At 40.6% G+C, this 22,175-nt stretch overlaps 1 protein-coding gene and 1 non-coding gene across 5 annotated transcripts in view; both read left to right on the top strand.

The window, feature by feature from the left end:
* igdcc4 (immunoglobulin superfamily, DCC subclass, member 4) overlaps positions 1-12,267 on the top strand; it is a 65,682-nt gene extending 53,415 nt beyond the window's left edge. The window contains exons 15-20 of one of the 4 annotated variants that reach the window (XM_050040607.1): positions 2,693-2,863; positions 3,063-3,197; positions 5,511-5,613; positions 5,798-6,029; positions 6,148-6,276; positions 8,673-12,267. In XM_050040607.1, the coding sequence (XP_049896564.1) occupies positions 2,693-2,863; positions 3,063-3,197; positions 5,511-5,613; positions 5,798-6,029; positions 6,148-6,276; positions 8,673-9,209 (1,307 nt within the window). In that variant the 3' untranslated portion in view covers positions 9,210-12,267. The remainder of the gene's footprint in view (positions 1-2,692; positions 2,864-3,062; positions 3,198-5,510; positions 5,614-5,797; positions 6,030-6,147; positions 6,277-8,672) is intronic. The other 3 variants (XM_050040617.1, XM_050040625.1, XM_050040633.1) reach the window with 3 other exon arrangements.
* A 6,262-nt stretch (positions 12,268-18,529) lies between these two features.
* trnal-cag (transfer RNA leucine (anticodon CAG)) lies at positions 18,530-18,612 on the top strand. Its single transcript has one exon. It is a non-coding gene; the product is annotated as a tRNA-Leu (tRNA).
* Positions 18,613-22,175: the final 3,563 nt, after the last annotated feature.

Below are 22,175 nucleotides of genomic sequence, written 5' to 3' on the forward strand. Positions count from 1 at the left end.
TAAACTTGGTAGATATGTAGAACAGAACGCCTCAAGGTGACTGGAGAAATTTAACTCTAACTGGCAACTTGGTGGCGCTATAACAACAGAAAAATGGCTAAAATGCGACAGATCGCTGTGGCTGAAATCGTACTTTCAAATTCACAAAAGCTCTGTCTGAATACATTGCTCTTCTTAATGGGTTCACTTGACTATTTAATCTGCAATTTCCTATGACCTGTATCCCAAACACACACCATGTGAAACTGTACGTGGGCAACTGTGCACTCAATGGGTATGGACTAGTTATACTTGATTTTTTTCACTCATTTTATTTACATTTTATTCTTCTATGTTTTGGGGTTGTCCGTATATCCATCCATTCGTTCCATTCTCATGAGCTTGATATCTCAGGGACGCCAAGAAGGAATTTCCTCAAATTTGGCACAAACGTCCACTTGGACTCATGGATAAACTAATTAGATTTTGGTGGTCAAAGGTCACTGTGACCTCATAAAAACATGTTTTTGGCCAAAAGTAAAAAAGTTAATTGTGATAAAAGTTCATACAAATGTCTAATAGAATAAAATGATGCATTGATGACATTTTATATCTAAAAGGTCAAAGGTCAACTTCACTGAAGTTCTGCAGAAATAATTCCCATACTACCATACTATATAGTATACCAGAAAAAGATTTAGTATGTCCCAACACATAGTGTGTCCAATGCAGTGTGCAGAGTGCCTGGATGTGTTCTACTACATCCAGATGGATTTTGCAGTATGCAAGCCAGCATGCTTTTCTGGCTGTTCTGACCCACAATCCTTTGCTGTCAGAAGTCACAATCGATGCATGACAGCCTATTCAGGAGACTGATGGACCAGTCAATTTGTAAAAACAGAAATAATTGTTTAATTGAATACAATTATCATAAATATAACCAACAACAAAAAGGCATATATATTAAATGACAATGAGAGAGAAATGTATATCCTAAGTAATTTTACTATTGTGAATATAATATGTTAGGATCTACAGTGTATGCAGTTATTACTTACTGCAAAATAACAGCATCAGAGTTGACTGGGTTGACCTCCGTCTTTGGCGAGCTAGGTGAACGCATTTTGTTTTCTCTCCATGAGTGAGAAGGTCAAGGTTCTGGGCATAACATTACGAGGACGTAGTATGTCCCAGTTGTGTGCGTGCTGCATGCAACAGTACGTACTTTTGAAAGTCAGGTGTAGTACCTACTAAAGGTAAAAAGCAACCACCCATTTTTTTGTCCATTATTCAACAGAAGGGGAGACATTTGGTCAGATGCTGAATTGGTGACACTAATCTTGGGTGTCCACCTTGAATTTTGTAGCTTCTTTGCAGCCATCCATATTTGAAGCACTGTCTACTTTCATAGCTACTTATGAGACTGGACACACATGGACGTAAACTGCAACTTGACTTGTTGGCAGAAGCATACAACCAAGAGGTGGTAATCCTGCTTATTTTGTAACTTTGCTTTTGAAGGCTTTCTTGTAAATAAAGTTATTATTAATAGGTGCAGGCATTCTGACGCTTGCACAGCTATCACATAGGGAATAAAGCTTTTTAGGCATTTACTTGCTGTGGAAATTAGTAGGTAACTTCATTCAAGTGTGCACTTCATGCATTTTTTCCCTCACTTAATATTGATTAACATAAACACTTCCTAGCCTCACAACCTTTGCCGTGCCCTTGATGGAGATAGTTAACCCTAAACAGCTCAAGGGGAACTAGGTATGGAGAGTGTAATTATACTCAGCAGTTACAGGACTAGATGTAGAGGTGTGTAAATCTGTGGGAATACACACATTTACACACCTCTGGGAGGAGAGTGCAAGGTCAGTGAGCTTTTTCTGTTTAAATAAAGTTAAAAAACATAGTGAGAGGTTAAATTTCAGGGTCTTGGTCCTTTTGAATTGATTTAAAATCAGTCCAAAATACAGTTATTTAAGAGTTGAAAATTTTTCCCAGTCAAGTGTCCGACTTACAGTTGATCTTGAAATATGTCACAAATATCTCTTCATTGTTTCTGCTAAAATACATCACCTCATATCCCTTATAAATAATTTATTTCGTCTTGTTCTTGAAGTGCACATTCATGCTTTTAAATTTTTTGACTGATTAGCTCCATATGAGTTTTATTTCTTTATTTTAACCTTGGTCTCCAGCTAGTAAGGTAAAGGTGTTACATATCTGCTCTCTGAAGCCTGCAGGTACTGTAATATATGCATGTGCCTGTGCGTGTGCTCACTCACATGCAGAGCAGAGTGTTGGCTGGCCAGTGGCCAGTAGACATGGGAATTAGTAGCTGGCATTGATGGCTGATAACTGGCTGTAATGAAACACCCAGGTGTAGTAGTGGCTCTGAAATCAGCCAGCAGCCCTGTCTCCAAGCCAAGTAAGGGTGGAGAGTGGAGAGTGGGCTGCTTTTAATGACATTATTACCACCAGTCACCCGCCACGCTCTCCACTGCCATGCATCATTACCTGAGCCCCAGCCCATTCCCCCATTGCCCTGCTTGTCCCCTCTCTCTTGTACCCAGGTGGCAGGGACACAAGGACGCAGATGGTTGTCACACAACATGTCAAATCCCCCACCAAGACAATATACATTCCACAGCTGTGAGGCCTCATTTCTGGGCTCTAATTACTGACCCAGTCCTCCTCTCTCCTTCAGGGCCCTCCACACCTCCTGAGGAGCTGCAGCTGAGTGCTCTGGACTCCTCCTCTGTGCTGGCGAGCTGGCGCCCTCCGCTGGAGCCTAACGGTATCATCGTCAGCTACAGGATCTTGTTCAGTGGCAACCTCAGCCAGCCTGAGCACTTGTGGGAGAACCTCTCTCAGGATGGTGGGTGTTGGCTGACATGACACAATTCCTCTCCACTGCACTGAAAACAGTTAATCAATGAACTTTGTTTGTGTTTTATTCAGTTAAAGCATAACTTACCCCTTTATCCCTATAATATTGTTTAATATTTAATAATATTCAATGCCTGAGTGAAACTGTGTGATTAATGGTGGGCCTTGACCCCCTCTTTCTTTTTCAGGGAGCATTACCAGTGTGGAGGTCCAGGGTTTATCCGGGGGCACCCGTTACTTTTTTAAGCTGGGAGCATCTACTGAGGTGGGGCCAGGGCCTTATTCACCTGTAAAGGATGTTCACACACCCCATCAGAAATATGGTATGTGTCAAATAGCACATATATTCAGTTCAATGCAACTCGATTCAATTCAATTTGATTCAATCCAATTCCATTTTATTGTCGTTCAATGAAAAAAATGGCGGCACATATACAGGTGACAGTAAAAATAAGAAATTTGGTCACAGTCGTTTTAAAATCAATGGAAAGAGTAGTCATGGTTGTGGTAGTAGAGGCAGTAGTTCAGGAAAGTGAGGTTAAATCTGTGAATGGAAACTGACATCAGAAGGAGTGAGGCAGTGGCAGTCTCAGTGTCACTAGGGTGTAAGATGCTTAATGAGAGAGGGACAACCCTAATCACTTTACTAAGGGCAGAGGCATTAATTAAGGGGAATACTTAAGTGATATCACATAATTAATTGATGATTATTATTCCAACAACGTGACTACTAATTTTAGGTTTTGACTTTCAGTGCATAGGAAAGGGAGGTAACATAAATAATTTTGTTTCTGTTCCTTATTTTAATCCCTATATTTGCACCAGAAGTTTTCATGCTCTGACATAGGTAGAGATTAGNAATGCACTTGAATGGAAGGTGTCCCCCTTACTTTCTTCCCTCACTGATAACAACACGAAAAGTGCAGGGGACTTACATAAAATTAAAGACATTTACACCATAACCCCCCCACCCCCCACCCCAGGTTCAAACCAGGAACCCTCTTGCTGTGAGACAAAGCTAACCACTGTGTTGCCCTGCTCCATATGTGTATCTCCCAATTTTGAAATAAAACCTATGCCCTTGTGTTCTGAAAAGCAGATATTGAAGCAAATAATTCACGATCATTTAAATTGAAATTCAGAACCCACTGAATACTTTACCTTGAAATTTAATCAGTATTGATTAAATTCAAAATCAGGTTTTTGAAACTGCATCACTTTTTTAACCTTCTGGATATTTCAAAGAGCAGAATCCAAACCACACAACTTCAGATGGATGATTATTTTGAAAGTTAAATAATTCAGCACTATAAATTCTGCAGTATTTTGATTTCAATGCAAAGTATTCAGAAGTGGTGGTTAAATTTCACAGACAGATATTCGGTTGCCTCTAAGATTCATAATATTATGGCCATTTTTGCATCCGTAAGCACTCCACAAATTCTCTCTCTCTCTGTCTCTGTCTCTGTCTCTGTCTCTCTCTGTCTCTCTCTCTCTCTCTCTCTCTCTCTCTCTCTCACTCACACACACACACACACACACACACACACACACACACACACACACACTCACACAGACCGTTTCCTATTAAAGTGGGTAATTTGTCCCTGCCAGCAGAGAAAGTGGAGCTCGGCAGGACACTGTTATTTCGCCTCTCCTACTCTGGTGCATTTTGAGGACAATATTAAGTGTGGATATCAAAGGGGCAGCCTCATCAGCGACCCCCAGGGGAGATCTTTGAATTACTGCTCTCTGTGCCTTGCAGACTTGCTGTGAAAAGCACTTTCTTTACTCTCATGTCACTTTGTGTTTAAGCATGCAATCTCATTATACACTTTTTAATTCGATCAGTCAGCACTTTAGCTTTGACTGTAATTATTAAATGCCCCTTTTGTCTTTAAACAGAGGGAGTCATAAATACTGAACTATTATGTGAACCACCAGCAATAAAAACAAGCGTACAGTTTAGTTTAAGCATTTAACTTCTCTCTCTTCATGCTCCTATTTAACTCTTTGGTGCAAATTTGATGGGAATTGATTGTCAAAAGGATCAAATATCTGGAATATCCCAACATTAAACCTCAATTCAATAAGCAGTGGAAATGCATTTTTGTTTTACCCAAATCCTTAATAAGACAGAGTAACAGGTTTATTTTGTTCACATAGGCTGTAATAGTGTTGCCAGTATGCAGTGTGAATGGGAGTGAGGTGGCTGGTGGGTGGGTGAGAGCTCCTGCCATCTGTTTCCTCTCCTCTCAATGTCCAGACTGCCAAAGACACCCAGCATAAATGAATATCAATGAAGGTCTGCTGTCCCTCGTTGAGTGTTGCCTCATATCTCTTCACTATACTGTAACTTTGCCTTAAATGAAGGAATCAATATGCAGAGTGCATTTACATCAGACCCCGGCCAAATAGTATTTCAATCCAGATATGTTATTATAATTCTTAATATTTTCTTAAGCTGGAGCTCTAGATATGAGCCAAAGCTCCTGGCAACAGATCACACATGAAAAGCAATATGGCAGATATTTCTGGGAGTGGCGACATTTCAGCCATGTGCCAACTTGGATTGCTGTTTACATTAATTCTGCCATTTTTTCCCTCCTATTCCGTGTTGTGTGATATTTTAACAGAGCTGGACATCCACGCAGTGACAGGCATCATAGTCGGTGTGTGTCTGGGACTGATATGCATCCTCCTCTGCATGTGTTTCAGCTTTCGAAATGGCAAATCCAGGTGAGGTAACTGTGCAGTGTCAGCACTTGTCCAGTACTTAAGCACATTTTAGTTTTTTGACTTGCATGGAACAACTGTTGTAAAAAAAAGAGAGCCAGCTAAAACAACCCAGGCAACTGTATTATGTTTAGTCTTGTATTGTGCCCAACTCCGATACTATCCCTTTCATTTCTCCTCCAAACAGAGAGGTGTCTGGGGGCTTGGACTCCACAGCTGTGACCCCTCAGTACAGGCGAGGAGGTTGCCCCGTTCCCTCCAACGTGCCAGAGTGCAGCGATAGCCACGAGCTGGAGACACTGATGCCCCCAGGCAGCCAAGAGTCTGGTCAGCAGCTAGAAGAGGCCCCAGAGGAGCAGAGCCTGATGGCAAGTGCTAATCCAGGGGAAGGGGAGGATGCCCCTGCACCTGAACCCAAGGTCAAAACCTGCGGGGGGGGGGGGGGGTCTTCTCCAGATGGGCCTTGGATACTCTTATTTTTCACGTGTTGAAAGAGGGATAATAGTTGTAATTTTGGTGCATTCCACTGTCTTGCAGGCTGCTTGGAATGGCTCTGTGAGTCATAACTGGGCCAACAGAATCACTAGATACAGAGACACCATAACAGAAGACTCTCCAACACTCATTAATGGAGCTCTCAACATGCTAATTACTGATAACGGCACGGTAAATAAATGACCTAAATTCAATGACTAATATATTTTAGCTATCGACTTGTCTTTGAAGAGCAACTCTAGCTGTAGCATCACTGGATCAAATGGCATTTCCAAGTGACTGTTTGCTAAACCACGCCCGCCTTAGTTACTGTTGCTGTGCTTTTCAAGCTTTCTGTTCTTGCATGGCACTATGAAGTTCCCAAGGAGCAGATTAACCACTTGAAATTTACAGTGATATTTTTTAAACAATAGCTCCCTGATATCAGAAAGAGGTTAACAAAAGTAGGGTTTCTCATTTCTGGCTGCTGAACATCAGTTCTACTGGCTGAAATGAGAATCATCACTGGCAGATTTTATCAGTTATACCTAGCTGGCTAACTAGGCTAAGGCTAACTTCATGTATTGATTGAAAATGCTGTCTTCAGAAGACTTTTTAATATTTCCAGCTGACCGGTTTAAAACAAAAACTCTGTAAGGCGTTCTTAAACATGCACTTGATGGCTAAATATATGATGCTGTGCTGAAGACAGAGGCTAAAGTTGCATATCACAGGCAAAAAGTCAGCTTAAAGTCAGCATAATGCTATCTCAATTAATAAAACTTTCCTAAATCCAATAGAGCACACCAGGGTGAGAATGTTAGTTAGCATCACCCTGGTTCTCGTCAAAAAGTCAAAAGGCCATTTTTCCATTTAATTTTGGATTACTGCAGAACACAAGCTGTGTGGCAAACAAAGGTTTATGATACTTTTGTGTTGTGTTCAGCAAGATAATCTTCACAAATCACTACCACTTCAATGACTTTCTAGCCTAAATGCAATTGCCAGAATTAAAAAGCGAACATTAGGTTGTAAACAGACTACACCACAATCGCATTACTTAACATCCCTAGCCGCTTGTTGGCAACCAAGTTTTTAAAGACACATAAAAACTTCCAAGTTCAAGAGTGGGGTATTCACTCAAGTATTTTATGCTGAAGAACGAAATGCTCCATCCAGCCCTTGTTATATTTCCTTTTCACGGGCAATGCACAAGAAAGTCTGCACCTCTCTGATTGTCCACACAATGGGGTTGCAGGCCAACATTTTCAGTACAAAAGAGAACAGGCTGGAGTCTATACAGTCACAATCAATGGGATTTTTAAAGATATTGGGTTTGTGGTTTGTGCATTGAGTCCTTGTAGAGCAAGAGTGATGATTCTCTCTTGACTAATAAAGGGACTGCAGGGTTTCTATCTTCACCCTCTAGTATTGGATTAGTGTGCTATGTATCTCAACAGAGGATGTAATGGAATGGATGGTTCCATTGGTACATCCACAACTTCTCACAATGGAAACACAGAAATATCAATTTTAGTGTTTAATCAACTAAACTGGACTGAACAGGACTGTTAGGTGGAAATGAGGCTTCAGTTTAGTTATGTGCTCCTTGGCCCTGGCAGTAACACCAACTACAGTATGCAGTGAGCTTGTTACTCTGACATGCTAACAGTTGAAGCATTGTGTTAGAGTGGATAACAATAAACTTTTGCTCTTCATTTCTGAAAGGGGAAAAACACACACCATTCACCTTTAACATGTGAAAAAATTAAGAACTTGACAGGCCAGGTATTTACTAAGCTATGATTGGCCCATTGCTGTCCGGGGGGGGTTTAGCAAACAGTCTACTGTGGTGATTGCTGATATCGCAACATGTTCTCATCAAAACTCATCATATATCGCAGCTTTTTCATTGGCCTTTCACGTCTAAATTAAACACGCTAGGTAGCCTCCTGTGTCTCTTGTTGATGTTTTAGGACGGCGTGTCAATTTACGCTTGTTACATGCATTGTGTCTTTTCAAAATACACCTCTGTTTTCATAGGAAATGCACAGATTCTACTCATGTAAAACATCTTGTTTTTATGTTTATTTCCTTGTGTAACAAAAGCACGTGGTTAAAAACATCATGGTTTGGCTCAACCACCAAACTGGAAGTGAGCAGCGAGCTCCTGTGTGAAAGTCCAAGGTTTGTTGGACCCATCTACCTCCTGTCCTGCTCGCTCTATAGGGACTTTCCAGCTCCTTATAATACATTTTTACCAGTGGTGTTTCAAACAGACACTGTCTGATGGTGTCACACACTGCCACCCAGTGGCGCATCATACCACTGCGACAGATGCCGTTTTGCATCAGTGTCTGGCGCCAAAATCACTGACAAAGCAGCTGCATTTGATGAGTTCGGAATGAGAACGGGCTGGATATCTATGTATAATGCTCATCACACTCTAAGGATGTGTACTAAGGGGTATTCCTTTTAAAGGTGTTCAATTTACATGTTGCTAACCGAAAACATATTGAATGTTTGAGTAACGTGATAGATCAGCTAATACAACAACCTGAAGTAACAGTGACATTGTTTTGTTGCAGGACTTAGAAGATTGTCTGTGTACATCGGTGTGCAGTAACCAGGTGGAGGCAGAAGTCATTGTTCACTCAGAGCTGTCAGACCCAGGACGGGTGAAAGAGGAGGAGGAGGGCAGTGACAGTGAGAAGGATTCTAACACCACCAGGGGACCCTCATTATCAGAGGACAGATATTCCCCTCTGAGTCAGCCAAGCCCACCAGGAGAGGGGGACACTCTCGAAGAACTCTCATTGGCCCAAAGCCCCACGAGTCTTTCCTTGATGAAGTTGGTGGCTAATCACAACGGGGAGCTACAGGGCACAGGAGACCAGTTGAGCGCAGACATAGAGCCGCAGCAGGACATGGGGCTTACCAATGGCTTCCACTCCCCAAAGACCGTGCGTTCTGCACTGAGGTCAGAGCATCTGGAGAACGGGGACTCCAGACACTGCCCTTCGGCACCAGGGAAGGCCATCTCTGCTGGGCTGTCCCCTGCCCCCTTTGTCAGCTCCGGCCTTGTCCACTCTACCTCAGCAGCACACAGTTATCTGTGCCCGTAGCCCCTGCATGTAGGGCATCGACCCTTACACACACATACAGACATCTGACTGATTTTTGTTCTTTTACGTACCCAGGAAGAATCCCTAAGGATTATTTTTATGCACCTCATTACTGGATTCCTTTCTCGTCCTTGCAAAGTTTTTATAGGTACTTTGAATCCATTGTTTCATACGTGTGTGTATATACAGTACACATATACAGTATATTTTTAGTGGTTGAGTACTGTATATGGGTATGCATTCTCAAGCATTACAACCATATTTTCCTCTGGGTTTTTTTTTCCTGTCTGTGGGAAAGAAAGAAAAGAAAGATTTAACTTAACCAAGCAGATGGAAGTGGATTGAAGGAGGCTATTCCCACTGTGTCGCACATGGCTCTGCTCCACTCAGGAATGAGAAAGCCTGGAATGTTCTGTGAGTGAGCGAGACAGGCTATCATCATGGATGGGAGGATAGGGAACACAGGCTCGAATGATCTCCCTGGGTTTCGTTGTGTGGATGCTACTTTACCATGGCACTGAGGAATAAGCCTTAAAGAGTATCTGCACACTCTGAGAGTGCAGAACACCTGTGTCTCTCTCCAGCCTCCTGCTGTCTCAGGGTCCACACATACACACATACACTCTGAAACACACACACACAGGAAGCTAAGGTACAGCTGATTCCATGGTATCTCACAGAAACTCAAATGGTCACCCATAAACACACATTTACACACACATATCCTGACTGGAGTGTGGGGGTCTCAGGTGCCTAATTATTGTAGGTGCGTTTATAACCTCTGTATATTTCTATAGATGATTCTATTAAGTACAAGTACAAAACACATGTCAACATGGAGGAAAAAACCCTTAAAATGTAAAAAGATATGGATTATACAGATTTGGTACACATGAAGTATTCTTCTCCAAAATGCCATATATCCAGGTGGAGTGGTTTTGTAAAGCAGGGACACTCAGCTGAAAAGTAAAAAGTGGTTTTGCTGTATTTCAGATGGTGGATATAGCATTTTGGAATCAAAGTATTTACATGTTTATGTTGGTATTGGTTTAATTATGTTGGTGGGAGAACCAGCAAAAATGTTACAACAACCCATCTGTAGACCTAATTGATTTGGCTCCCAATTAGGGATGCACCATATTGTGCTCTTGGTTTGTGCTCTTTAATTAAGTATAATAATTTTCTTAAGTGAAAGACTTTTTTTAACTGGAGGGGAATTCAACTTGACTCTAGAAGTCTGTCTAATCCTGGCAGAATGAAAAAATATTCCACGACACGATACTCTGCTACAGTACCAGAAACCAACAAAAGCTGACTTGAAATTTTTTAATGTATCTGATAGGAAATAGGTTTAATAAGAAAATAAAAAGAAATGTCCTTTTTTTTTTTTACATTGGTCCAAAACATATTCTTTAAGTATTCAATCAGATTGTTTTCCATAATTGACTAATATGTAAAGCAGAGTGAGTCAGTATTGGTTTTGGCAGTGTAAAGCAGAACTGGTGCATCCCTACTCCTTATCAACAACACTACCTCATTTCTTTTCAGGATGGTTTCCAGTGTGGTTTTATTAGTTTTATGTAACTAGCACCTTTTAAAGGTCTTTTTCTTTCTTTTTCTTTTTTTTTTTTTACAGTCTTTAGTATTTGCAGAAATAATCGTCCGACACTGACTGTACGTTCTTGTGTTATGTCAAAGGAATTCATGATGCTTTAATGCATTGCAGCTTCCTCTCATATCTCTAAAATATTGTGTCACTCAGTACAATATTACTGTTAAATCTCAACAGAAAACATAAACACCCAGTGTCTTTGATATGAAGCACCTTAAACTAGGTTCAACCAATTTCATCCAATTACAGTTTTGGACCCCGATTTCCAGTCAAACGAGTGCCACCTATGGGCAAGGAAAGTAATAGCTCCTGTATGTTGACATTTATGCCACCTGCCGGGAATGAGTGTTACTGTTATATTTTTTTTGCACCATTAACCAATAAGAAGCCGTCAGTGCTCACCTTTGCGCCTTGTTTCCACTTAGGTATGTGACTGGTGTCCGTAGATCCGTAAATATACGGGTGATGCCTCTAGTGTCCAACGCAAGGAAGTGCATTTCTTTACGGATGGATAGAAACCTGATAGAAACTACCTGTAGCCATGGGGGGAGAGGCTAATTTTGTCCGGTTTTCGCCATCCGGTAGTTTGGAATATCTGCTTGGAGCATTCCCGGGACATGTTTTTTAGCATGTTTTGTGAAATGTAATATAAGTAAAAAGACGTATGAACGGCTCAATGAGTCATAATGACAATCTGACTGTATATAATGTATAACCATATTTTAGCAGAATGATGTTACTCAGATTTACAATGCGTTAAAACTATGAACAAGTTATTTTTAATCATAAAAACTCACTTGACAATCAACGAAGGCAACTGAATTGAAGAAAACAGCCTGTTAGTCAGTTAGCAGCCTGTTAGCTAGCACACTGTCATATGGTCTCTTTGAAATCCACTGCAAAAGTTTAATTTTTTTAACTTACCTGAGGCAAATTTGAGACTGAAATATTATGGTGGGGAGGGGTTTCGCAGGCACATCAGATATCGCAGAGATTCCCGTAGGAATGAATGGACAGTTGCCTCGTCTTCATACACATACCTAAGTGAAACGAGGCGGTAAGGGGATGGAGATTTACTACCTCCTCTGTTGAAGTGAAAACGCCACAAAATAGCAATGGTTAGCAGAGAGTAATGGGACAGGAGTGAATGGTCCAAATATGTCATTTATATAAACCGTGTGAACTTGTTCTTTTACCAACTGAGCAAAGCTACAAGGCTAGCTAACTAAGCTTGTTAGCTCAGAAAGCTTTGTTTTCCCTCATCATTAACTTTATTGAGCAAAACATTGTGCAGTGGTGAACAAAGTGCCAGGGTGAAGTAAACAGAACAGAAGAGGAGATATTGTGACTGACCAGTGCTGGACCAGCCAGGCAAGCTACTATGTTAAGAGTTAGCTCGCTATCCACATGGATGTATAAAGAAAACTGGGTATTGTGTCAGATGTTCAAGCCAAAAAAAAAAAAATTTCTGGGTATAAAATTACCTGGATCTTTTGCATCCATAGGGCATAGAGCAAGCACACCAGAATTCCTTCGTCAGAGCAGCTAACTTCCAGTTTAGCCCTTGGCTAACTTGAATGGGGATAAAATTATTAAGGCTCTTCTAGACTTTCAAAATGTTTTCAGACTGAATGGATCAAATCCTGATAGTGAAAAGAGTCATTTTGCAGGGGTTGTGTTCGATGTTTATTCTGTTAAAGAATACTATGACAAAAATGTTGGTCAAAGACATTTTCTTCCATGACAAAGACAAGACATTGACAAGCTAAAAACAGATATTTGACTGTAAAAATTATGACAAAGGTATGTTCTCATGACAAGACGAGACGACATGAAAATGTTCGTGGTGGGCTGTCTGAAAATGAGAAGAGAGGAGAAACTTATTAGTAAAAACTGTTTTAAAGTCAAAGGCCGAGAATGACTGTTGCTTGCATTTATTTTCTTGTGTCGTAGCATCATGAGATCGGACCGCTGAAGGCCTTGTATACTTCAGTAAATAGTCAGTGCCAGGATGTTTAACTAACCAGCAAAACATTAGCGCGAATTGTGAGCTGTAATTCGGCAGTAAATAAGCAGCCAAGTATGTCTGACTGTGGATGGTGGAACTGTTGAATGGTTTTGTGGAGTTTGTTGGTGCAGCAGCGGCTGTTAGCCTGACAGGCAAGTAGAAGGCTTGTTAAAAGTTTTTATCACTGACTCTTTCAGCGGCTATGAGTCTAAACCTCCAGACAAACATTTTGTAGGTTTAAGAAGAATTCTGGCTGAAGTAAAGTTTTTTTTTTCAGCCTTTTAACAGTAGATCAATAAGTTGGCAGGTGGCAGAAGTGTTAGAAATACAGTAGCTTTACCATTCTTTGCCCATAGGAGGCGATACTCATGAGTAAGAGTGAGTTTGTGAGTATATTACAAGCTGGTTTCATGAGGTGCTTCACATCAAACAGACTATTTTAAAGATGACTACACTACACCTAAACTCATTTCGCTTGTGATGGAAAGAAAGGATGAGGGTATGCCTACTCTGTATGAGTGTGATATAAACTGTAGATGAAACCCATACATCTGTATGATTCTGAGATAATGGCAAGTTTGCCAAGGTTGGGATCAGTTTATTAAAAACAGTAATAATAATAACAATAATAAATATTCACTTTAGATTAACATAATTAAGCAGAGCATTGAGTCCAGCCCTCTTGTATATCATCCTCTCTCAGGTGGCTTCCTTCTAGTCATCCAGCAGTGAGAAGGGATTGGATACTCCCCTTCTATCCTGCCCAAGTTTCTACCTATGTCCATGCAAGTGTCAAACTCTCACCAGCTCAACTCAGCCACATCAGCAACAGAAATGTAAATGGTTCCTCATAACATGTATGAAACACCCTGAACATGTTCCTCACCAACATAATAGTGTTTTCTCTAAAACTTACATTGTTCTTGACTTTCCGAACAAAATGCATGGTTGGTACCTCAAAGAGAATTATTTTTTTAGCCTTGCCATGTATGTATACTTAACATCACAACAAGATGAACATGTTTTTGCAGCAGTAGCAGTCATATAGGGACAGAACTGAATATGTTTTTAGCAAACCTGGGTCAAACATTAACTGCAACATCTTTTGGGGGTGAATAAGTGGGGTTTGCCACATCAGGAAAATTCAGATTTTAACAGCTGTCAGTTACAGAAATTTTTATTAATACCTTCTCATTAGACTAAAAATGTATGGCACCCACTGTAACGTGCTATTTGGCAAACCTCACTTAAATAGTACTTATAGAGCAATTTAACATCAAGCTCACCTATGGCAGGAAACTGCTGCTGCACCTCTCAACTCATCAATCTAAAGTGACAAGTGTGTTTTACTTGTGGCCCCATTCCAATTAGGGATGCCAGAACATGTTCCCATCAGCTGTTAAAACACCTGCTGTGACATCATTTTGGTTAGAATTTAAATGTATAGAAAGCTGTGCAGCCGCGGCTTTCCGGCCCTGTGGTTTGATGATCATTTGTCCTTTATATGCAGTAAGCTAAAGCAAACCACCAAAATGTGTATATTTTTGATTCAGGTTCTTTACTGATACTGTTCTATATTGATGCCGTTTCTTGTTATCCTTAAAAAGCCTGTGTGTCCTGAGTGCAGAAAGAAGCATAATATTCTCAAAAGCATTCCAGTTTGATATCTTAAACATACCTCTCTCAGTCCAGGTCAGCCATGATGATGAACCTTAAGAGGAGAAGTGCTAAAACCTTAGACTGTGTTCCTGCTCTGAAAGGTTTCATGAAGACCTTGGTTCAGTTATCCATTCACTACACCATTTGCAGATACTGAAGCCTGAGCTGCAGTGTTTGCAAAACTGCTTGGACTACGACCAAGTGGATGGAGGTCACTGAACCAGAGCCTTTACAGGAATACTTCACCTGCAAAATGACCATCTGTATATCATTTACCTTGAATTCATGAAGAACAAATTCTTTCCCCATGCTTTCAAAGAAGACGAAGAATCCAAAAAAGGCGAACATTCTTCGTAAATCGAAGTAAGCAAGGACTTCATTTAACAACAGCAACTATATCAAAACATCTTTTTACAAACTCTCACATAACTCCTGCAGTATGATCCAAGTCTCAGTTCTTCAGTCGTACACTCAGTGCTTTCCAAAACATGCATTTTTGCTAAAACATTTAAAAAAATGTCAGTACAAATGGTCCTGCTACTGGGTCATGTGTGGCTTGCACAGAGCTCATACCGCTATTTGTAGGCAGAAGTGTTTTATACAACACATTCTTACTCCAACCTCGTCAAATATAGACGTTTTGGTCATGGACTTTCCACGTCCACATAGGACATGCAAGGTACCCTGGGTGCGTTGGTTGTTAACTCTCTGGGACACCGTGTTAAGTTCTGCCTGTTACATGCTTTGTCTTCGTTCAAGATACACTTCCGTTATCACAGGAAATTTACATCGGTACAACACCGAAAATTTACGTTTTTTTGTCCTTCAACAACAAACACATGGTTGGGTTGAACAAAACCACATGGTTAGGTTTAAGCAACAAAAACATGTGGTTGGGTTTAGGAATAAAGAACAGGGTTTGGCAGTCTGAGTTTTTGGGTTTAGAATCTTATGGGACGTGAACACTGCTCTCTCGACTTAAAGCCAGTGTTTGTTGGACCCATCGACCACCCCTCCCGCCCCACTTGGACTTTCACAGCCTTAACTACAAGGGTAACCGGCCAATGAAAGGACACCTTTTTTTGTTGGTTTCTGACACCACAAGTCACTGCCCAAGTGCCGGATTTCGACAACTTCGGAGTGTGACCAGGCTCTTTTATATTGTAATGTTTTAGTGAAAATGCAGGTGTTTGGGAAGTACTGAGCATACGACTGGATAAATGAGACTTGGATTATACTGCATGAGTTGTGTTAATGTTTGCAAATAGATGTTTTTATATAGTTTTGCTGTTAGTAAATGTGGACCCCAATAAGGAATTAAGGAAGAACGTTAGCCTTTTTTGGATTTTCCCATGGAGGCATGCTAGAATAACAAAGATGTCTTAAATTCAACATGGCAGTGCGGTGAGTAATTGATATACAAATGGTCATTTTGCGGGTGACATATTCCTTTAAGATAGTCTTTTAAGCAAGTTGTCCGTCACTGTGACAAAAATGAAATTCACCATTCATTTTTTATTTTTTTTTCAAACCTGTCTGCATTGGTCTTCGTAGCTTAGCGCCATAAAAGGGTGTAAGCTTTTTATGAAGATTGATGCACTGTTAATCTTGCAGTCAAGTATTTTATACCCATACTGTGCGTGGTTGTGACCGTCACCCACCCTCCCTGGAGAAATTCACCTTTCAAACATTTTCTTGTTTGGAGTACAGTGTTTGTGAAGTTGTCTCTCACCCAACATAGCAATTTTCAAAAGAAAATAACACAAATGTGTTTTTCTGTTTGGTTATGTTTAAATTTTTTTGTAGATATATTTCTTAGTGGATGCAAAGCAACCATTACCTTACATTTAGCAGCGGTTCATCCCTCCATGATAGAGAGTATTCAAAGACACACTGTGACAAAGTCTCTATTGTCACTGCGGACAGTCCACAGCCATTTGGCAATAAAGCAGACTAACATAAAGTACAGATTATTTGCTGTGATGCTTTTCTGCCCAGTAATTCTCTACACCACTACACCAATTTGTCCTAAATGACATTTAACAGACTGACTGAAACTGATTTGTGCCAGCAACTTGCAGTATTTGGATGTAATTCAGTTAAAAAGAAGTTGGATTTTATGATAACTGCCAAAATCTTATGTAGAATCTCTCATTGAAATGGTCCAGTGTACAGTAGATGGTTCATTTTAGTAACACACAGTATTTAAAACTAGGGGTTTCATAAATATTTCAGTCATATCTGTTTTGCCTTTGTTTCAAGTCTTGATGTAGTAGTGGATTATTATGGTGTGTGGAGCCGACACAGAGGGTCTGAAATGGGGATAAGCATAAAACCTGCCTCCAGCATAAAGGATGTATGCTCTCCTTATAGGACCTCTATTAACTATTTTAACCACTATCTTTTAAAACATGTTATTTTTATCCTATTGTTCGTCTCTTTGTTGGCTAGAACAATCAGATTGGTTTTTTGGAGGATACGTACTCATACCCTCATTTTGTTGAGATGATAATTTCTTTGATAATTTTGTTCATTTCATCCTCTTTTATAAGGGTTTTATTAAACAGTATACCTCATGTTGGTAACTTGTTGATTTTATTCTGATCAGTTTCTTGATACTGCACATTTTGTAACGAGTAGAACATATATACCGTACGTTAAGCATCTGGTTGTTTTGTGAGTCAAGAGAGGACAGAATCGACTGTTTCGTTTTACCTCAGTCAAAGTTTTTACTCAGTGGCCTGGATGGTCCAGTCTAGTAGTGAAGGGGTGAACAAATGAGGGGAGGAGGGGTCAGTGGAAGTAATCTGGATTGACTTTTGGTATTCTGCAATAGTAGTTGCTTTTTAAAGAGTTTAAGGCATGGGTTCACTCAAACAGTACTCATGCTTCAAACAAAAATCGCGGGAGAAAAAGATAAAAAGTGTCTGCTTCTGCTGAGTAACAGCCTAGCAGACACTTTTTGGTAGAACTCCACTTTAACACAACCCAGGCGACTGAAGTACTAAGCAGGAAGAAGGGCTAAAGGGATATCCTCCCCAGGCAGGTCATACCTCTCAGTGCAGACAGCCATTTCAAAATAATTGTCTCTTCTCAGGTGCCCCATCTTTGCATAAAATTGTAGAGGATCATGCCAGCATATTCAACTCAGATACATGTCATTTGTTGTCAAACGACGCCTCATTTTGTTCTTTTGAAAAGCAAATCAAGGAAACTCTTATGCATAAATGATATTTTGTTTTGTACAAATCACGCAGTGTATTTCTGTCTCTCTGGCTTTTCTCTGTACATTCTGGTGCTTCGGTGGTGAGCTGCTTTGTCCAGTGATGTCACATTGTGCATTTTTGGTACGTCTTCTCTAGTTTTGTGTGTACCAGCTCAGTCGTGCTTCTCAGAATGTGTAAGCACAGACTCTGTGGTCATGTGCCACCAGCGACGTTCTGCAGCTACTCAGACACCTTTGTAATCATTGTGTGCTGAAAAAGACCTCATCCATGTCAAAGGACGCTACTGTAGGAGCAAATAGTAGAAGCACTTAATAGATTAGCACTTCTTCTTGGGCCATGAGCAACTTTGGACTGTCATCTTTACATTTTTAGAAGTGCAATTTTCTTAGTCTGTAAAACGACAGATGGATTACTCAGTGTTAGTCATGGCGACTGTAGTCATGATTTGTGATAGAAACATTGCTTGTTCAGAGGTACCATCACAGGATAGGTAGTACTTGTGGTTTGTAGAAATATTTCCACTGTGTTACCATAGCTATGTGAAAATGTCAAATCTCACAGCAACTCTCAAGATGTCTGTGGAAACTACTCTTCTGTAAATAAACATCAAAGAAAAAAGCTAAAACGGCTCAGTGGATTTTTTTATGCCTCTGCACCGTCAACAGATGCGTTATGTTTTTGGGTTGTCTGTCCTTTAGTTGGGCTGTCTCATTCTCATGAACGCAATATCTCAAGAACGACTTGAGGCCATTTCCTCAAACTTGGCAAAAACATTTACTTGGATTCAGGGATGAACTGATTACACTGATGAGCTGTCAGGATGGCTGAGTGGTCAAAGGCACTGTGTTCAGGTCACAGTCTCCCCTGGAGGTGTGGGTTCAAATCCCACTTCTGACATATAACTTTTGGGGGTGGTATTAGCTCAGTCCACAGGGACTTGGCTTGGGAACCGGAGGATGGCCGTTTCAAGCTCCCGTCTGGACCACATATATGGAGTGTGGACTGGTAGCTGGAGAGATGCCAGTTTACCTCCTGGGCACTGCCGAGGTTCCCTTGAGTTAGGCACCGCACTCCCTCACCGCTCGGGGCCCCCTCATTCTGACATCTCTCCATTTAATGCATCCTGTTTGTGCATGTGTGTGTGTAATTCGGGCCTGTGTGTATATGTATATGACAACAGAGTGAAAAGATTGAATTTCCCCCTTGGGGATTAATAAAGTATATAAAATTAAAATTAGAATTTGGTGGTTGAAGGTTAAAGGTCAGGGTCAGTGTAAAGTCACAAAACATGTTTTTAGTCATAGCTCAAGAATTCAAACGCTGATTACGACAAAATCTCAGGCAAATGTCCAACAGGATAAAATACTGAAGTGATGACATCCATTCATTTTCCATAACCAATTACCCTGGTACAGGGTCGTGGGACAGCTGGACATTTGGTCAGATACTGAATTATTTAATAATTATTACAGATGTGTGTCCATGTTGTGATGTAAACTGTAGTTGCAACTTGACTGGTTCGCAGAGGTATATAACTGTGAGGCAGTAATTCTACATTTAACTTATTTAAATAATAATATTAAATAATAATAGTTTAACAGACTCTTCTTTCTTCGGCCTAACTTTAATTTTCCTTTCTATCACTTTTGTCTCCAAAGATTTATCAGTCAATTTAACTCCCTGTGCGACTGCTTTTCCTGACATTTGCGTTCCCAAAAATGACATTTAAGATACCAGGGTGCTCGGCTTCTTGGGTTACTTCTTGTCATGTTCCAATCATTTTGACCTTCATGTTATAACTCAGGGTATGATGCTTTGTGTTGTGTTGGTTTTCATTCATAGATTAAAATTAATCGCTCCTTCTGAACTGTGGGAACAGCCCTGCAGATGATTTAGTGTATGTAAAAGTACTGGAATGAACAAAAAGACCATGCATGTGCTCAAGTATTTCACCTCTAAAGCACATACTGTATACTGTATGATGAAACACTGACCAGTTAGTCATATTAGCTTGTTTTAGTTACGTTGTTACCACTCATATTTGATTGTCTTACTAAGAGGTACATATATGTAACTGCAATGTCACTTAAAAGTCCAGTGTGTAAGATTTAGGGGGAATTAGTGGCATCTAGAGGTGAGGACTGCAGACTGCAACCAACTAAATCGTCTGGTTGGAATTCCTTCACCTCTCATTGTTCAGGAGGTTTTTACCAGGAGCTGAATTATCCACAGAGGTGTCTTCCTCTCCAAAACAAATGGACACAGCAATTTAAACTGATAATAACACTGAATAAATCAGTATCATGTTAGAAATCAGTATTTTTCCCAAGTTGTTTAGCTTGCGGCCACTAGCCCAGCACCTGCTAATGTGTGCTCACTTTTTTTTTCTGATAAGTTATAATCCAGACGTTTAGGAGATTTTTACCAGTAGCCGAATTATCTCCAGAGGTCTCTTCCTCTCCAAAACAAACTGACCTGGTGATTTAAACTGTTAAAAACACTGAATTAAGCAATTTCATGTTAAAAAATAACTGTTTTTCTGACACTACTCATTGCAAAGGGGCTGCTAACTACAGTGGCCAAAGCAAAAACCTGAACGGCCCTATCTAGAGCAGGTGTTTTGTCTGTTCTGAGCCACTGTAGAAACATGGCAGAGCAACATGGTGGACTCCATGGAAAAACGTACTTATTACATTCCATTTCTCCCAATATATCCCTCTAAAGCCTACACACTGGACCTTTATTGCAAAAATCGGACAGCTTGGGAAGTTTGCTTATTTGCTTTCTTGCAGAGAATAAGGATACCACTCACATGCAGTAAATTCATAACTACAGCTCGCACAATTAGCTTAGCCAGCAAGACTCAAGGAAGTCAGCTGTAAAACTACAATTTATTGTTTTAACATTTCAGCTTTTGTACAGATCAAACAAAAGAAATGAAACATGTTAATTGTGAGCTTTGGAAGTGCTGGTACGCACATTATATTACCTTTGAACAACAGAGGATAGAAATATCATAGGCTAGCTGTTCCAACTGTACCAGTCTTTAGTTTATGCTAAGCTAATCAGCTAACCAGCAGCTGCCTGTAGCCTACTACATATTTAACACACAAAAATGAGCGTGGTATCATCTTCTATTGTTAAATGCTGTGACTCATATGACTATAATATAGCCTAGGGAATTGTTCACTGCATTTAATCATATTCAGATAATATCATTTAATCCTACGAACAATCAGTAGCGTGCCATTTAAATTGCATAATATATGTATAAGAAAATACTGGAAAAAGAGAAACCGAATTAAGTTACCTTTTTCTTATTTCCACTACCCTATTTACACAAAATATGTTGTCTCTAGGGCCTGGGCAACAGAGAAATAAATCCAGCATAATAAAAGCCGGCCCTCCAGCTCCCCTTTGGGCACACACATCAACCAGGTAACATGCCCTCTGTTGCTTTGTGCCCCACCCTTTTCACACCAGCAGAGCCTCTGGGTGATAATCAGTCATACTTAAAGGTGTTATTTTTCCATAAACCACCAGGGGGCAGTGTGATCCTTCCTAAGGATTCTTGAGAAGAGGCACAGTAACCTGGTGCCACTCCCATTAGGAGAGATTGCTGCCTTAGTGTTGGATCTCATGTGCTGACCTCATACTTGCCTTGGCTGCAGGATTGTCTAAATGTGTAGAGTACTGCATATTCCCTCCTTACTTATTAAAATACATTACATCAAGAGGAGTGGAAAAAATAGAAGTATATTAAAGAATTTCTCCATTACACCAATTTTCCCTCAAAAAACTCAATCCTAGCATCATCAAATACAAAAGCTGTGAGAAATATGTGTGTATGTGTCTGTGTGTGTCCATTTGTGTCTTTTGTCAGTCTGGCAGTGCTTCTGCCTGTGTGTTCTTGCGTGTGTGTGTGTATGAATGGAGTGGGTGGGTCTGAGTATGTTTATGTGTGAACAGGGGAGGCAGACAGACTGGAAAAAAAAGACAGGAGAGGGAGGTGATGGAGATAAGAGGGTGAGATGAGGGCACAGAGTTAAGACAGGAGCAGTGAGGCGACATCACATGGCAGAATCCCCAGAAGAGTTAGATAAAAGCTCTCGCTGAGCGACAGAGGGGTCGGGCTCACTATCTTCAGCCACTCATCACCGTTAATCACAGGGCGAGGCTCCTCTGCAGAGGTCTGAGAGAGGACACATATGCACAAACCCACACATGACCACACAGTATCACACACGAGCATATAGACAAACACAAACACACATGCATGCATTCTCATACTTCACTGAAGTTGCAGATGCACCTGTCTGAATGTGCAATGTGTACTGTTAGTGTGTGCATTGTGTTCTGGTCCTCCAGCAGCAGAGGAGTGGTCTCGGGCTAGATCAGCATGCCTCATATTTCATTGAAGAGGCAAGCAAGTGGAGCACAGTGAGTCAGGTGAGGGCTGG

This window comes from Epinephelus moara, chromosome 1 (genome assembly GCF_006386435.1).
Source record: "Epinephelus moara isolate mb chromosome 1, YSFRI_EMoa_1.0, whole genome shotgun sequence".
Taxonomy (NCBI): domain Eukaryota; kingdom Metazoa; phylum Chordata; class Actinopteri; order Perciformes; family Serranidae; genus Epinephelus; species Epinephelus moara.